Below are 18,155 nucleotides of genomic sequence, written 5' to 3' on the forward strand. Positions count from 1 at the left end.
ACTTTGCATTTCTTCTTGGTGTCATCTCCTCCAGGAATCTTTCCCTAATGTTCCAAGATAGACTACAAGCCTTTGAGCCTGAGGATCTGACTGGTTATCATTACGTCCCAGCACCGGGCATGGCTCCCGATACACACACACATCCCTCACAGACCATCCAGAGAAGCACATTTGTTTCTTTGGGTTCTGTTTGGAGGGCTTCATGGAAAGCATTTCTTCCTACTGGGGTGATCACCATCTTGTCAAATAATCGAGCCCAGGCATTTATTTCTTCCAGGGTAGGTGCCGGACTTAGAGGAGAATAAGAGGGTAGGGACTGTCACTGGATCTCAAACATAACAGTTTCCTTCTAATGAAAATATTTGCATGTGAGTCTCTTTAGAAAGGTAAGAACCATCCATTCTCAATTCCTCAAGCCTTAGGCAAAAAGACACAAGAGTGATACTTTCAAGTTTGGCTAGTTTAGGAGTCAGCAAACTATGGCCTGTGGGCTAAATCTGGCCTGCTCCCTGTTTTGTAGAGCCCGTGAACTAAGAAGAGTTTTTACGTTTTTAAAAGGTTGAAAATCTTTTAATCAAAAGAATTATTATTTTTAGTGACATATGAAAATTACATAAAATTCAAGTTTCAGTGTCCATAAATAGAGTTTTATTGGAGCACAGCTTTGTCTATGTATTTATATATCGTCAACGGCTGCTTGCACACTACAATAGCACATTTTAGTAGTCGTGACAGAGATCACATGGTCCGCAAAGCTGAAAATATTTACTATCTGGACCTTTACAGAAAATGTTTGCTGACCCCTAAGCTAGGCCATTACGAAATGCTTGCTAACCAGGATGGCAAAATAACCTCTAGAATGTAATTTTTCACACTGAACCTATGTTAGCAATATTTTAAAATTACAAATGAACGAATGAATTGCCTAGCTTCTCACTGGGAAAGGGTGGCTGCAGCTGGTAACCCTGCATTTTCTCCCTCATTGAGGGTTTCTCACCAATCACTCATGCCAGCACCTCAGTGGTGGAGGGGGCTCCTCCTTTACCACCCTGTCACAAGTGTGAGCACATAACACCTCCCTTATTAACTGTCCACAGTAGAGTTTAGCAAGACCAAACATGTAAATAAGGCTTCAAAAAACAGTGAATGACCTAATTGATAATACATCTTTAAGGAACGCCTCATGCATCTTTATTTTGGAGTCTCCTCCTGGGTGTCAGAAGTGGTGAGGGATCACCTTCCCCCAACATCTGGGCGTATTCTCAGGCATGTCTGGACACCATGCAGCCCAAACTCAAGACTATTTTCCCACTAGAAGCAAATATGGCTGCTGGCTTCTCGCTTCCCAGTATCTGGCCTGCCTTCAATGGATATGATTGCAGGACTGTCCACATAAACACGGGAAAGTGGTTTCTTTCCTCCCATCTCTTACTTAGCCGTCATTTAAAAAGTGTTCTTCATGGAGGACCATGACAAGAATTGGATTTAATGACACAAGAAAGGGCCATATGGAGTAAATAACACCCTCATTCTCTGCTGACATGATATAAATAGGCATGCCTAATCCTCCAGGAGACATTATGTTGCTCTTCGCCTTGAGTAGCAAAGGCTGCAGAGAAAGAGCTGTATCCTAAGATCATTCACAGTTTTAGAGAGTAACTAAAAAAAAAAAGCTTACTAGTAATTTTTTTAAATGCCAAGTTACATATGAGTACACATTTACAGGGTTAAAAGGAAGAAGTGTTAAAAAAAAATTCACACCTTTTAGGGTTACATCAGTTGGTGTCTCATAAAGAAACTGATGACAGAAACAGTGGTAAGAGGTGAAAACCAAGCAGCTTAAAGTAGGAGAAAAGAGACAGCCCACAAAAAGATCACACACAGAAAAGGGACAGTCAGACATCGAAAGGAAGCCCACGGAGCTTGGTAAACGTGGTATCTCAGAGCACGGTTTCTCTCTTCATGAACGCCTGCAGTTACTCTAAATAAGCCAGCTTTCTCGGGTCCATTCATAACCATCCACGAGTTTGTAACATAACAAGGTACGGCATTCACTGTTACGATGGTGGTTTATTTTATAGGATATGAGAAAGTTACCATCCTACCTTGAGGGGTTTTTAATTCAACAGATAAACACTTAGAGAAAAAAAAAAGAAAAATCTTTTCACACATCTCTAAACAGGTCATCCTCAAATGTGATTGAGAATAAGAATTCACAAGCCCAGAGTTTCCCTGGTTTATAGTTTAGTTTAACATGATATAACTTAAAAACATCTTAGCCTGTTTACTACCTTGTACTTGGACATAAAAATGGCCCATTTTCAAGAATTTTATCTGTACTATGTATAAACAAAATCTAATCCATGAGGTATTTTTTAAAAATATGTTCCTTTGACTATGTGCAGTAACACTATAACAGGAGTAAGTTCTGGATTATAAAAATGACAAGCATTTAAGCAGAGAGCAAGTGGCTCAACTTTAGAGATTTTTATCTTAAAATGAAAGGGAATAAATCACAATTTGTTGGATGAATTCATTTTTAAACATTATTTTTTAAAATAGAGAAATGCAATTAATATAAGAAGAAAGGAAGAATATACATTGATTCTACAATTTATATATTAGGTATTATATTTTATTAATAGGCTCTTTAGGTCCTCGAGCGTCATTGGGGTATCATTGATAAGTGTCATCAGTTACCAAACACCATTAGTAGCTCACAGAAAATGAATGTAACTTAATCATGAGGCCAGTTTACATGCACACGGATCCATAACTTTCACAAATAAGCACTTAGATTTTCTCACATGAATGCTTCAAAATCTCCAGATAATAAAGCAATGGATTATATGCCAACAATTTTTCATCTGAGCCAAATTTACACAAATTATGAAAAGTTCTATACCACATCACTAATTGAGTGGTTTTGAAAACTAATATTCAGATGGCTGTCTTGTGTCTCCAAGACACAAAACAGTATTTGTTAATATTGGCATAAAGTTCATATAAACATTTTTGCTTCAAGAAAATATTTGATTACACTTCAATAAAATTGTCTTCCCAATAATTACCAAAAAGAAAAGTCCATCAGACTGAAAAATATATTTGACATCTTTGTCATAGCTACGGGCAGTCTGGTGGCACACATCTGAGCGGTGAGGACCAAAGGCTTGAAGAAGCGCAGGGCTGCGATATTTGGAGGAGACAGGATTGCTGGATGTTAAATTTTATTTTAAAATGTTATGTATACAGAGTCTACCTTCTTTCAAGCTTTTAGTATGACTTATAGAGCCATATTAATTTTCATAGAATCCAAAAGGTAAAACATTTCAAGGTTTAACTATAAAGGAATGGAAATAATTACTGGTGTAGCTTTGTGGAATAAGATTACCGAGCTAGTACGTGAAACAGAAATAAGAGTTATAACCAAACATTACTGGTCACAGGCTTGTAATCAACATGACAACACGTGGCAAACATTATCTAATGTTAAAAATTTCCTAGCAATATAAACACATCTCCCTGGACAGTTCTAGCACTTAAGTTAATGTCAAAATGAACTTGTTAATTAATGCACGCAGTACCAGTACTTTAGAGATTCTATTCCAAGAGAATCACTGCATCTTCCTCTCCCCCCCCTTTCTTTCCTCCCCTTCCATCCACCTGTTTTTTTTTTCTTTTGACACATACCTTCCTCTGGTGTCTGTGTTCTCAATGGTTCACTCCAATCACTCCAGCTACCTTTATAAAGATGCAGCTTAGAGGAAATCTGAAATTCATATTCTGTAAAGGGTTTCAGATCCAGCAAATCATGTCTTCCTCTGGCATTTGTAGCATTAACCTTGAATCAGACAAGATTTTTAAAGGTGTCTATTAACACTAAACTAATTTACAGAATTTTAACATAAAGGTAAGAAACTAGGTCAGATAACCCTTTTTATTTTTTCAGATCTGTCATTTGATAAGAAGAAATATCGACGACTGGGTTGCTGAATACATATGACATTAATCTGAAATAATAGCTTCTCAAAAAAACAAAAACAAAATCTCCTAGGTCTAAGAACCCATCTATATGGGTTTCTAGGGGGATCCTGAAACCAGCTGAAAACGAGTAAAGGTTAAAAACTACTAATTTTCAAAAAGGTTTTGGAGAAGTTTCTACACTAGAGATTATTTTTTATTTGGTTACAATTAGAATGTGATGACTGTTTTAACACAGACATAGAACGGGGTTCAAATAGAAAACTTTAATTATATAAGAAAAATTTGATTATTATACCTCTCGAGTACTAGCTATATGTGGAACTGATCCTTTGTTATTGTAAACCATTATATTTTATAAAAATACTGGAAGGAATTATAATCCCATACTTTTTATTGTAAAAAATGTAATGCCTAATATTATATCAAAGTGTGGAGCTTTATCTTTGGAAAATTCAATTCCATATAAGCCTTTATGGGCATTCCCTAATATTTCTCTTTCCAATATGTTAAAAAATTACTAAAAAGTAATAATGGGTCAAGGAGTAGAATAACAAGGAGAAATGAGTCCTTTAAATAAATTGTAGAAAATTAATATGGGTTTACAGAAGGCCGTGGCTTACAAAATTTCAGAATGAGTGGTCAAATTTAAGATATTTTTTAATAGAGGTGTATATGACTTTCTGGTATATCTGAAGTGTTTACTTTTGGGCTAAATATTCTCCAACTCCCTATTTTGCTGGTATGAAAAGAGAGATCTGAGCAGTGACACTAAGAACGCCCCCTGTTTGCTCCTCTCTCAAAAGCCCATTACCGTATTCCAGGACTTGCTGTTGCTGGGCCGATATCTGAGTCGATTGAGTAGCACCAGCCCCTCGTCTCTCCACTGAAGGGTACATCTGCTCACAGAAGCATTTACGAATTTGATTCTGATGTCCCATGGAGGAAGAGGCCTCACTAGAAACCAGGACAAACAAAAAGGTGTTATTCAGGCTCCAAGATCCAAAATTGCCATATGCATTGATGTGAGATATAAAGAATTGAACGAAACTCATTTCTAAGATGCACAACTACCAAATATGGTGAAATACACAAGAGAGAAGTCCCTGGCTTTTAGAAAGAAGAAAAAGTTTGATTCACTTGTAATCATTAAAATAATTCCCCTTAATCTACCCTCATTTTACTAAATAAACTACCACCACCATTGTGATAGTGTCAATTCCATTTAATCCAATGATTTAAAGAAAACCAGCGTGCCAGCCTTGGTGGTCTAGTGGTTAAGATTCAGTGCTCTCTCGGGGTTCGATTCCTGGTCAGGGAACCAAACCACCTGTTTGTGGTTGTCATACTGTGGCAGCTGTGTGTTGCTCTGATGCTGAAAGCTATGCCACCAGTATTTCAAATACTAGCAGGGTCACCCATGCGGACAGGTTTCAGGGGAGCTTCTAGACTAAGACAGACTAAGAAGAAGGACCTGGCTACCCGCTTCTGAAAAACCCTATGGATAGCAGCAAAGCACTATCTGATACAGTGCCAGAAGCTGAGAAGGTGAGACGACAGCACACAAAGACCGGGCAGGGTTCCTCTCTGCTGTGCACAGACGGGGGCGTTAGGAGTCCGAATCCACTCGACGCCACTAACCACAACAAAATGTGCCAAACCCAAGAATTCAATTCCAGTGCCTGAGAAGGCAGAGGTGGCTTGTGGTGATCTCCTCAGAAGGAGAAGAAATGTTGGTAGGAAAAGTCCTAGGAAAGGGACACTGGAACAGAAGGTAACAGAAGAAAAGAATGAGAGAGAAAGAAGGTGGCTTAGAGATGAACAGTCAACATAGAGAGATGGAAGGTAGGATGGGGAGAAGTGTGATGGGAAAATGTACAGGAAATGCCTAGGTGCAGACTCACAGTTAGCAGTATGTGTGCAAAGACGTGCTGTGGGAAGAGAGATGAGAGACATAGCATGTGAGGCCGGAATTTCAGGCAGGCCAGAAGCCCAGGCTCTGCCTGGGACGTCAGAATTCGGGAATGCCTGAGACTAGCCTCTGATACAACTGTCAGAAATGTGCGGGGACTGGCTCACTGCAGCTCCCAAGCTGACTGGAGATAGGTATTCTTGGAGCAAGATGCATCCGAACCTTGATACTCTTTTATTTATAGTTTGCACCTGGTTGCCCTCGCCCGGCAGGCCTACAGGTAGTCTATCTTAGAACAGTGGGGCACTCACGGGGGTAGAAAGACACCTCCACCAAGGGGGGCCTGCACTGAGCTTCTCAAATAACCTCACAGGACCCCCTCCTCAGGTGGATGGTATGACTGACGGTGGGTGCTTTCCTGGGATTTGAAGCCGGGGCTCTTATTTCTCCGAGAGAGAATAATGTTGACTATCCCATTTTGTACAGCCAGCTCTACGTAGCTCTAGGCTCACAGACCCTTTTACTTGGATCAAGGTAACGTCTATCCTTTGCCTATGCCTATTGGCCACTTTCCATCAACCACTGTCTCTTTTGAAACAATCATATAGAATATTCGAGTGATTTCTAAAATAACGTCCATGCGCCAATGAATGACACTTACAAAGAGTGAAATCATACGTACCTATGTCCAGCCACGTGAATGTAGATGGAAGTGAAGAAGCGCTCCCAAGACTGTTGACAGCAGTAACCTCGGCTGTGTAACTGGATTCAGGCGACTCAGGGGTTAGGTTGATTCCAAGGTCCAAATGGTCACAATAATGATCATTACATTGCTTCTGCCAAGCTAAGTTTTTTGGTCCATTTAACCTGTAAATAAAAGACAACTGTGTTTAGCAAGATACTTTATGTGCTACTGCGTCCTTTGATCACAAAAGAACAAAGTGTTCAAGTATTTAAATTCTACACTTTTTTTAAAAGTCAGTTTTATTACTAGGGGATGCACTATGGGAATATTTGTATTTTATGATCATAAATAGAACCATACCTCCCCCCCTCCCTTTTTTTGGTAGGACTGAGAATTTTTTGACGTTCGTATAGACGAGTACCATCCCTTCATTGCCTGAATTCCCAAAACCCTGGCTGACATCTTAAATCCTCAGGGCAGATCCAGTCAGTATCCAAAGGATCCATGGCCACCTTGGCATTTACAGCACAGAAGCGCCAGCTCCCAGTACAGATCGGAACCCTGGGCCCCACTTCCTATCCCCCTTCTCCTGCTCACTTAGGCATGGTGCAAACCAGCTGGATCTTTGGATGGGATTATGGATCAACTCCAAGAAAAAGAATCTCCCAGATTCTCTCTTTGTACGGACTCTTCAGGTCACGCAAAGGTACTTTAAAAAGAAACTCCTCCAAGGCTAATGGAAAGCTACCACATGAAGAGTCTATTTACATATCATGACCCCAAGAGTCTGCAAGTGCAAAAGGGGGAAGGGATATAATTCAGCCAGTTCAACGCTAGTAGAGCAGGGAAGAATGTCCACAGCTTAGGCCTCAGATGCCCTGAAGAGAACTCTGAATTAGATCTAAGACCCAAGACACACGTTCTCACCCTTCAGATGGATGAACAAGTTTTCATAGATGAACACTAGAATTTTTTTAAGTGTCTAACTATCTTGAGGTGTCTATTGCTTCTTCTCTCTGGTAAAACCAGAACTGTTAGATATTTGTCAAAATCATCTAAGAGAAGACCTACAAAAAAGCTGCAAAAATGCAGTATCTCACTCACTGTAAAGTATATGCCGTGTACAGGTGCGTGTCCCGACCTCTGTCCCAGGTGCAGGCCACTGTCCCACGTTCTCCCTTCTGTATGCAAGATAAGTTTTGAGGCTGTTCTGGAACAACTTTAAAAAGAATAAGCACACAGGTGATATTTCAATTACATGGTTATTATTTGCCAACAGGATAACAATACTTCCTCTACATCTCCCATACCCAAAAGAGCTGGGAACTATTTTAGATTCTATCAAGTTCAAATTTGCCTCTGAAGATGAATTTCTTCTAATGACAATAGTAACAACAGTGAATATGGATCAAACACTTGCTATAAGCCAAGTCCTGTCCTAAGTGTTCTGTGCGTGGTTTTTCTCAATTAGACATCAGAGCAGCCACATCAAGTACATACTATTACTATCTACATTCTACCAAAGAAGAGACTAAGACTTAGAGGTTAAGTATCTTGCCCAAAACCATTACAAAACTATGAAGTGGCAGAATGAGGGCTCCAGCTCAGGTGTGGCCGACTTGAGTCCAAGCCTTTCATCACCATACGCTCCTGTTCCCCTTGACAGGTGAACACCCAGCACAGCTCCATGACCCCTGGTGATGATGAGTTCACTTTTTTAGAATGAAGCCCATTCAAATATTAGAAGCCTTTAAAAATTAGGAGCTCTTTTTCTCCATTGACCTGAAATTTGCTGCCAAGGCACTTCTACCCACTGGCCCTAGTCATGTCCTTCTGGGCTGTACCACCTAAATCTGATCTCTGCAGCATCACTTGGAGCACCTTATGAACATCTATAAATGAATTCTCTATATACATAGACAGTGAGTACCTTCCCTGGCTAGGCACAGGGCTTGCTGTGGAGATACAAACGAGTACAAGGCAGGCGTGGTCCCATCTATCGCAAGATGTGTTTTTTTTAAATGAAGCCATTTTATAGTCAAAGACAGAACCTAAAGCCAGGAGTTTCTCAGATTTCATGGAGGTGAGAGAAAATACTCTGTTGCTCGGTCATCTCATTCTACCCTAATACTGAGCCCCACATGTCGAAAGATATTTCCTTTGGGTGAGATAAAACAAGTTTACCATTGAAGCCCTAGACATTGTCTGCACCAAAAAAAGCTGTAATTGATGGAATAAATTTTTTTTGTCCTCAGCACACACCATGGACCTGGGCACAGTAACTACCCACTGTGTGACCTTGGCCAAATGAACTTCTCGGGACTTCAGTTTCTTCATCTATAAAATGGGTGTAACAATATGTAGCTCATATAGTTTTGTTTAATGGAATAATAAACTCTTTCTTTTCCTAGAATAATAGACACTTCCTTGTATGTGTATGTATATATATATATATTTTATACATCTATATACACAACTACTTGTAAGTGAGCCACGTAAAATACATTAACTTTTCATTTTTTGTACAACTTTTTGTTTATCTTGGAGTTAGTAATTAATTGCCTTGTTTTCCTTTTTTTTAGTTTTCTTATTAATAACATAATTCTAAGTTCTCAAGCCAATTATCTGAGTCACTGTTCAACATATTCAGACACATTGAGAATTCTATTAGTTTCATCTGCTTGAAATCCTCTTTCTTGGAGCCTTGTGAACTTTCCAATAAGATGAGTCTGCCTCTATGCCTGGTATGCAGCTGCCATTCTGGAATTGCCAGTCCTCAGTATCCCGGAAATTCCTTCTTCTCCTTTTTATTGTGCTGGATTTCCTGTTTCTTAGATGCAATGCTTTCTTCTTCCTTGATTTAATTACTTGTATTGATGAAGCATATCCTCCAGTAGTTTCCTGGGAAAGGGTGCAGGGGAGGTAATATTTTGAGCATGGTTAAAAATGTCTTTTTTCTACTTTCACACTTGACTGACAGTTTGGTTGAGTATAGAATTCTAGGTTGAAAAGAACTTTCATTCAAGATTCTGAAGGCAATGCTCTGTTGTCATCTACATTCTAGGTTGCTGTTGAGAAGCCTGAAGACATTCTGATTCTTGAACCATTGTAATAGATTATTTTTCCTCTTCAGAAAATTCTAGAATCTTCTCTTTGTCCCCACTATTCTGAATTTTCACAAAGATGTGCTTAATGAGGGTCTATTTTCCTTCATTCTTATTGATTCTCAATGAGTTCATGCATTCTGGGAACTTTTGTCCTTTAGTTTGGGAAATGTTCTTGAATTATTTCTCTGATGATTCTCTCCTCTCTGTTTTTTTCTTTCTAAAAACTCATAGTTTTCATAGGTTGGACTTTCCTCTAATTTTACATTCTATCCCCTATATTTTAAACCTCTTGGTCTCTACTATGAAGGAAAAACCTCCTCAGTTTATATTTCTACACTCCCATTGGTTTTTCACTTCTGCTTTTCATTTTTGGGGGAAGGGGGCATTTTTTCTATTCTCTGAATATTTCCTTTTTATAGCATCCTATTTTTGTTCTGTATGCAATATTTTCTCAATTCTCTAAGGATATCAAGGATAGTTTTTGTTTTTTAACATTTCTTCTCCCTGAATACACTCTATCTCTTCCACTTTCCTTATACACTTTGTTCCACGTTTGTTTTGGTTTCTGCCCTTCGTTTTAGACATTGTCCTCAGATCCCCATATTTTCACCAGACAGGAGTGTCACCAACTTACAGGCTGGAGCTCTGCACGTGAGTCCCTTGAGGGAACTTGCTGACTCTGGGTTTCACTCCAGGATGATCTGCTAGGTTCTCTTGGGAACCTCTGTTGTCAATAATTTTAGATATTTCCTCTTGGCCAGGTCACATTTCCCGGAAAAGGATTTTCTAATCTGCCTGGAGGAGGGTACAGGCCTGAAGGGAGCTGTATGTAAGTGTTCCTTTAATCCCTCTGTTTTTCAGTATGGTCCCACCAATCTCAGCTGCACTGGCTGAAACTAGGCCAGAGACCCTCAGATAAGAAGCCTCCAGTCTTAAGCCAGTGAACTGGAGTGTGACTGGCTGCACGGCAGTAGAAAGGGGATCTAAGAATCTGTTCTTGAAATAGATTCTCAATCAAATCTCTCATTTTTAGCCCCACTTTTACCCTCACTCTCAGAAGGACATGGTACTACCAATTTCTGAGTCCTTCTAGGGTGGGAACTTCTGCATTAAATCAGGTTGCACCTCGACTTTTGTCACTCTCAGCTGTTGGTTAAGCCAGATATCACTCATCCACCTGCTTTCCAGCACCCAAAATTTTGCTGATGCATCTACCCTCCCACTTTGTTGTCCTTTAGTGTTTGTGCCTCTAGAAAACTTTCTTTATTGCATCTTGGCTTTATTTCAGGGGGAATGAAAGTAAATACATATGTTCAAACCACCATCTTTACCCTAACCCTTCACAAGGTCTTCTGGTGACCAAAGGAGATATAAAGTTCCTGGCACTTTTACATAATGAAAAAATTAGTTCTCATTCTCACCTTTACTCCTCAGAGTTTGCAGAGACTCTTGTTTTAAAGATCATAGCTTTTACGCACATATCAAGTCATCTTTCTCAGTGTGAGGTCCTTGGACCATGAAATCAGGTGTCTACTTCAGCGTAGGACTTAGTTTTGACAGAGACTGTTGGTCCCAGGGGAAACCAGACCTAATTCTCCTCAACACAAATGCATAATAGAGATGCCAAGTAAGGGCCAGAAATCAAAGCCTCTGAAGATTAAAAGAGCTTACAATATAAACAATCATTATAAGTATTATGGTTGTTACTGTTTTTAAGACCCCCACTTATTATGGGAAATAAAAAGTTTTAGAAACATAGCTTTCGGAAATAATCAACAGCCAAGCATATGTTGAAAACAATCCAGCCAAAATCCGTCATCTTTCACTTGTTGCCTTGATTGTCTAAGCAGATTGTAGATCAATCCTATGAGGTCACGCTGGAGCACTGACTGCCGGGTTACTACACAGTTACATGAACTCTGGGCAGCAGAGCAGCACAGGCCCAGGAAGGGGCTGGGAAGAAAAGGCTTAGAGGCTGTTTACCCATCCCCAGTTCTGAAGAACCTGCCAGCTATGACCGGCCCTCCCAGGATATGCAAAGGAACTATGGACCTCCACTTATCACAAAGAAGAAAAGGGGCTGCTTCCTCCCTCATTAGACAGAATTAAGCTCACTACCCTGGGTGAAACCAACATTCATGGTGTCTCTTCTTGGAATGACTAGCCATACTCAGAAAAACGTGCTGCTTCCAGTCACCCCTTCACCTCAAAGGTGCTAAACTTGCTCATAGAGCAGCCATTTGATGGTGTGGTTACCACTCAAGCACGTTGCACAAGCAACACTCTGCAGCACCACCCAACTGAGCTGCACCGTGACAGACACTCTGCACCATCCCCCAGATCTTTCGATGCTCACGCCGTCACGAGTGCACCCCCACACTCTGGATAGAAGAGTGCAACAAGGGAGAGGGTCGCAGCACTCTCGTGTATCTGAGCAAAGACAGCAAATGGACTGGAATGGCCAAGGACACATGCAAGGATGCCGACTCCCAGGCTGTGGTTAGCCTCCTAAAGAAGAAGAAAGCCCCAGCGGCGTGGTGGACACCTGGAGCTGACGTCGCAGGGCTGGGAATGTCTAATACAAAGGGGCAAGGCTGGTCTAGTAAGATGACGAATTACCTGGGTGAAATATTCAGGTGTTCTGAGGACAAGGGAGGTGAGCACCAGCATGCTGTACACACAAAGAAAAGAGTAGAACCAGATGGAACAGCAACCCTAGCGCCCATCACCTCAGCGCCCTGTGTGCCTGGTCCTAGACCAAGCCCTCTGTGTACAAGGTGTCATCCAATCACCACACCATCGTATGAGGAAGGTGTTAGCATCTCCACAACACAGATGGAGAAACTGAGGCTCAGAGAATTGAAATTGTCTAATGGTACACTGCTAGTGGCAGGCTTGGGACTCAGAGCCCGTGGTCCTTTCACTACCCCACAGGCTGTCAGAGCTGAACGGGCCTGACCCGTAAGTGGTGTGCACAGGAGGCCCTGTGCTGGAAGAGGAGTACTGGACCAAGTCTATGCCTCCTTACCCCCCAGGGATTCGTTTGGTCATTTGCTAGGTGTTCTGCTCAATGCTTCTGGTGGCCCTCAGTTGCCTGGTATTAACCATATCCTTATAGGTCACAGAGAAGAGGTTTCCATCTTTCCTGAGTGTCTCATTGAGCTCTACATCACTGTCTTTCCGACAGGGACCCTGTCCTTGCATCTTGGTCAGCCAGCCTGCAGTAGCAAGTCCTCCTACCCTCCTCATGCCTCTTGCCTGCCGCTCTGAGCTTCCCTGGAACCACAGAGGCACGGAGCGCCATGGGACCACTCAGGGCCCATGCATGCTCGTCAGCTTGCCAGGTTGGGCCTTCAAGGCTGCAGGCTGCAGGCTGCAAGCTGCAGGAGGGTGTGCTGCTGGCCTATCCTGTGCATTGTGGCTCATGCTGCAGACGCCAACTTTGATGTCTTAGTTCTTACTCCCAGCAGCTGCCTGGAGGGACCAGCAGTGCAAGCCAGCAGTGGGGGGAGTTGATGCCCTGTGGATGAACTTTGACCAATGACAGACAGCTTAATTCTTTTCTCCTTCTCCTGTCATTGTATTTCCATACGTTCTTTCTGGGGATGTCCCTAGTGACCAAGCAACCAGCTGTCTTTTCTGTAGACGCTGTGGCCAGCTCAGTAACAAAACCACCTCATGTTTGCTTTGTTCCTTTCCTGGCTCACTCCCTCACTCTCTAGAACTGTACCACACCTCCCCCAGCCCCGCCACCCACATGAAGTGTTAGCACATCAGTTTTGCCTCAGGCAGTTTTCTAGAAAACCCAAGAAAACATAGCAAGTACAATGATAGTTCTCTTTTAACCTCTGTTAAGTATGATAGCCAGTAGTCAGGCGTGGGTGTGGATGGAAGAACGATTTTCTACGCAATGCATTGCGTTAGAGAGGGGAGAAGCTCTCAGCCTTGGGCAATCAGCCGGGGCTGCAAAAGTCGAAAGAGACATCTTTTTCCTCTTTTTAGGAGGTTGTGGCTTTGAACAAATTCTCCTAAGTCAAGAAGGCATGAAGACTCAGCTGCAGAGATCCATTTTCCTGCCATTGCAGTCCAAGGACAATAGGTAAATGGGCTTAATAGCCAAAAAGAGGAGAGAAAGAGAGAAGAAGAGGAAGAGGAAGAAGAAGAAGAAGAAGGAGGAGGAGGAGGAGGAAGAGGACGAGGAGGAGAAGAGAAACTTACCAAATGAGACCCCAATGCTATTGGTTTCTGGACTTCTCACATTGAGGTGCTTATGTTGCTATCAAGATAAAATATATCCATGTGGTCGGAGAAGAAGGAACACTGCCCTATATTTGGATTTCTGTTTAATACATAACAAATACCCAAAGATCATCAATTTTTAGGAATTCAGAATGGAACGCTCACCACCAACTGAGATTTCTGCCCCACATATTTGAATCTCGTCACTACTGCCACAGGCCAGTTTGCAGACAAACAGAGTTGTACCCAGGGGAAGATCTGTGACTTGAGAACTGAGAGAGTCACCACGCTGAAAACGGATTCTTCTGTGGAACTGGTAGAGGATTAACGTGTTAAAACGGGAATATGGCGAGCAGACTTGTTTGGGCTTCAAAGAGCACGAGATATTGACAGCTGATCCAAGGGAAATGACATGGGAAGGCTTCACAGTCACATCTCCTCTCTTACACACATCTGCAAGAAGACACAAATGCAATACTCAGTTGGCACATGGGAAACCCATTTTAAAATGGAGAGTTGTATAATTCCCAAAAGCAGGGTAAAATTAACCCCATTGAATCATGGAAATATAAATAACCTACATTGCTCTGGCTGCACTGGCGATGCACAATGAGAGCAGGAGGCAACCATATTAAAGTCTAACTGTATTTGCATTAAAATATGCATCCTTTTCAACCTAGTAATACTATAACCAGAACTACAAATAGGAAAGTGGGGAGAAAATAGGGTTGGAAGAACATTCAGGAACACAGTTCCAGGAAAAACTCTCTCTCTCATACGCAAATTATTCATCAGACTACTAACAAGTACTTTCCAGAATAAATCACATTTGTTTCCATCCCCATTTATGATTTATAAACCTTACTTCAATACTCATGCCAAAAAAGAAAAAAAAGACAGTTTTAAAAGGCTATTACAAATATTAAGGGGCAGACGGGAATACTTTCCCCTCTTGCTGTATTAGTGGTGTAAAGTATGTGTGATCTATAACATTATTTTATAACAAAGAGAAAATATTCAGGGGCTCTGGCGTGTCCGCAGCTGGCACCAAGGATGGAAATTAGGTCTTCCCATGCCATATTTTGGTATTCCTTCAAGATGTAAGACCCTGGGCTGGATGAACCACTGCCCAATACAGCTAACATGAAATTACATGAATGTATTCTTCTTTTTGAAGGAGTTCTCCATGCTATTTATGATATGCCGGGTACTACTTTAAACTCTGATTTAAAAGAGAGGTCACTGTCACTCTCCAGAAGTTTTTGTGTCAATAAATACAACAACTATTCAGAAATTAACAGGTTTTGGTGGTACTCAGTAACTGCCAAGGAAAGAATGTCAGAATTATAGATTCCCCCTGAATTTTTAGATGTGATGTAAAGCCTCCACTGAAAATCTTCCTTGGGTAACTGTAAGACTGCTTGGATCAACACCCACGAACGGGAACAGGTAAAGAAGTTATTTAAACCAAATACAGGAAATACTGAAAATTCATTTAAGATAAAAAGTTCTCATTTTTATTTTCATGACTAAAATTAAGTCTCTTTCCCTCTCTTATCTTATTTATATGTTTGTTTTCTGTGTTTTTAATCTTCTTTGATCCTAATGGGCCAGAAAGTCAAAAGTAAGCTCCCAATAAAAAAACCAAAGAAAATGCCAGCCATTATTTTTTTAGCATAGCTGAATTCACCCATGAATACCCTCTGTTAAAAAGCACTGCAATATGAAACATTCTAGCTTTATTACCCAGACACATTTTTAAGAGGAAACGATATGATTAGACTCTTACATTAATCATGAGTGTAGATTAAATAAAATACATATTAGTTACAGACATAGAACCAGACTTACCTACTTAAACATGACAGAAGATTGATTATAAAAGATCAACTACCAGAACATTTACCACAAATGCATATTTTATCTGTAACTGAGAATTTAAACCACAAATAATTTCACAGACTAGATAACAAACAGAAATACCTTACCTATTTTTGCCTTAACCAACAGCAACATGATGATAAAAATAAGTGCCAATAAGCACCCTCTAACTGTATATGCCATCAACAGTCAACTCTGGAATACGCCTCTGTATTTTTTCTTGTAAAAGAAGACAAATTCATTCATGTTAAATACATTCAGAAAATGCCAGAACCAACATCATTGAGAAGGGCTAAAAATGCCCCTTTACCTTTCTCCATATTACCAAGATTTTGTTTGTTATTTTTAAAAAATGAAGTACACCTTTACAACTAGTAAACTGAAAATCTTACCCACTTCTAACCCCTATGTCACTTAAGCTTCTTGGGGTCAGCAAAGGGTGGAAAAAGAGATACGGCCTTTGGAGTCCTTTGGAACTAGGTTTAAATACTTTGAGACCAGGGGAAAGGTACTGAACCTTCTGAGCCTCAGGCCCACACAAAATTTTTTTTCTTCCAAACAGGGCTGCATCTTCATAGTCAAACACAGTCATGTTAAATCCCCAGACTAATGAGAATTTCTGATTTGGTCAAGTGCTTCTGGAAGTAATAGGAGATTAAAAAATGGCTCAAAACCCCCCTGGAACTTAGTAAAAGATTGATCTCTTTGGCAGTAAGAAATAAATCCCAAGGGTTTGAGGGGGTTGTTTGGGTTTTCGATAGAAGTTCAATTTTCCTTGTTTGTTTGCTTGTTTATTACTTAAGTATCTTTTTCTTGAATGGTGTGGAATATGCACGCTGGTGATCTCCAATTGTTTCCAGATTTAAACCTAAGGAATGGCTCTACCAGTCATTAGCAAATTCTCTAAATTCTATTAGAGGTGGGCTAAAAATTCAGAAAGTAGGCTGGAAAGTTCTGTGATGTCAGGCCACTGGGAACCAGCCAATGCAAATGTTCACCTCTTATTCCCATACCTAGAAACGTGCCAGATGTATTGGAGAGCCCCAGAAACATTCACTTGTTCATTCAACAGTGATGGCTACCTTTCACGTGCCAGGCACGAGGTTAAGTGCTACAGATACGATGGTCGTGCCCCGGTGGGCTTCTAGGAAAGTGCCCACTTGCTCCTTTGACGCCTCTTCCTCCAGGCTGGTCATCACCCAGGGAAGCCCCGAATAATACTGGCATCTCTTCAACAGCCTTTACCGGTTGCTCTTCCTCCTCCTCCCGGCTTTCAGCTCTTGGAGGACCTCAGCACACTCCAAACATTATTTCTCCATTTCCACTGTCTCCTGGGGCATCTCATCTGGTCACCTGGCTCCAGACGTCGTCTATGCTAAAGACTCTCAGATGCACATCTTCAACTCAGACATCTCTCTGAGCTCCAGTGTCCTATGTCTGTCTCCTTGGCATCACTTCTCGGACGTCTAACAGACTGCTCAGTATCAACATATTCATTCGAATTTTTGTCTCTCTTCTCCAATCTGGTTCTTCCTCCAGCCTTTTCTATCTCAGTGAATACCATTGTTATCCCTTAACTTGCTCAAAAACCTGGAAGTCATCCTTGATTCCACTGTCTTCTTCACGCCCCACAACCAAACCATCACTAAGTCCTGTCAATTTTATCTCCAAAATGTATCACAGATGAATCCCCTTCTCTCCATTTGTACCGTCCTCACCCTAGTCCAAACGACGGTCATCTCTCCCCTAGACGACTACAGTAGACCCTTAATGTGTCTCTCAATCCATCCTTGCCCCTTTCTAAGTCACTTTCACATAGCTGACCACCTTTTAAAAAACATAAATCAGATTATATTATCTGCTTAATACCGCCATTATTTAAAACGCTTCGACAGGTCCCCACTGCTGTCAGAATAAAATCCAAAGTCCTTACCACACACAGTCTCTCAGCCACTGCATGGCCTCACTCGTCCCATCTTGCCACCATCATTCGCTCTACTTTTTTGCTGTGCTCGCTGTGCTCCATTCACACTGGCCTTCAGGCTGCTCCTTGAACAAGACACGCACTTTGTTGCCTGGAGGACTCTGTACTTGCCATTTCCTCTGCTAGAATCCTCTTCCCCTGATTCTTAGCAGCTGACTTATATCCTTCAGATCTCAGATCATGTGTCACTTCCTCAGAGAGCCCCTCCCTGACCACCTAGTCAAAGTGGCCCTGCCCAGCTCCTTTCTGCTCATCGCCTTATTGCCTTCATGGTACAGTCTGTAACTCTCTTGTTTACTTACTTGATTACTTGCTTGTCATCTATCTTTGTGCTAGAATTTAAGCCACCATGAAAGCAAGAACATT

General features: G+C 41.2%; 1 protein-coding gene across 1 annotated transcript in view; it reads right to left on the reverse strand.

The window, feature by feature from the left end:
- Positions 1–17,909, reverse strand: part of IL12RB2 (interleukin 12 receptor subunit beta 2) — a 65,085-nt gene extending 47,176 nt beyond the window's left edge. Inside the window, exons 1-7 of the mRNA XM_087449229.1 lie at positions 17,739–17,909; positions 15,913–16,024; positions 14,090–14,377; positions 7,683–7,797; positions 6,576–6,760; positions 4,796–4,938; positions 3,691–3,841 (exon numbers count right to left, since the gene is read on the reverse strand). Of these exons, the coding sequence (XP_087305355.1) occupies positions 3,691–3,841; positions 4,796–4,938; positions 6,576–6,760; positions 7,683–7,797; positions 14,090–14,377; positions 15,913–15,988 (958 nt within the window). The 5' untranslated portion in view covers positions 15,989–16,024; positions 17,739–17,909. The remainder of the gene's footprint in view (positions 1–3,690; positions 3,842–4,795; positions 4,939–6,575; positions 6,761–7,682; positions 7,798–14,089; positions 14,378–15,912; positions 16,025–17,738) is intronic.
- Positions 17,910–18,155: the final 246 nt, after the last annotated feature.

Source organism: Ceratotherium simum, chromosome 2, assembly GCF_057802395.1.
Source record: "Ceratotherium simum simum isolate JZ-2026a chromosome 2, ASM5780239v1, whole genome shotgun sequence".
Taxonomy (NCBI): domain Eukaryota; kingdom Metazoa; phylum Chordata; class Mammalia; order Perissodactyla; family Rhinocerotidae; genus Ceratotherium; species Ceratotherium simum.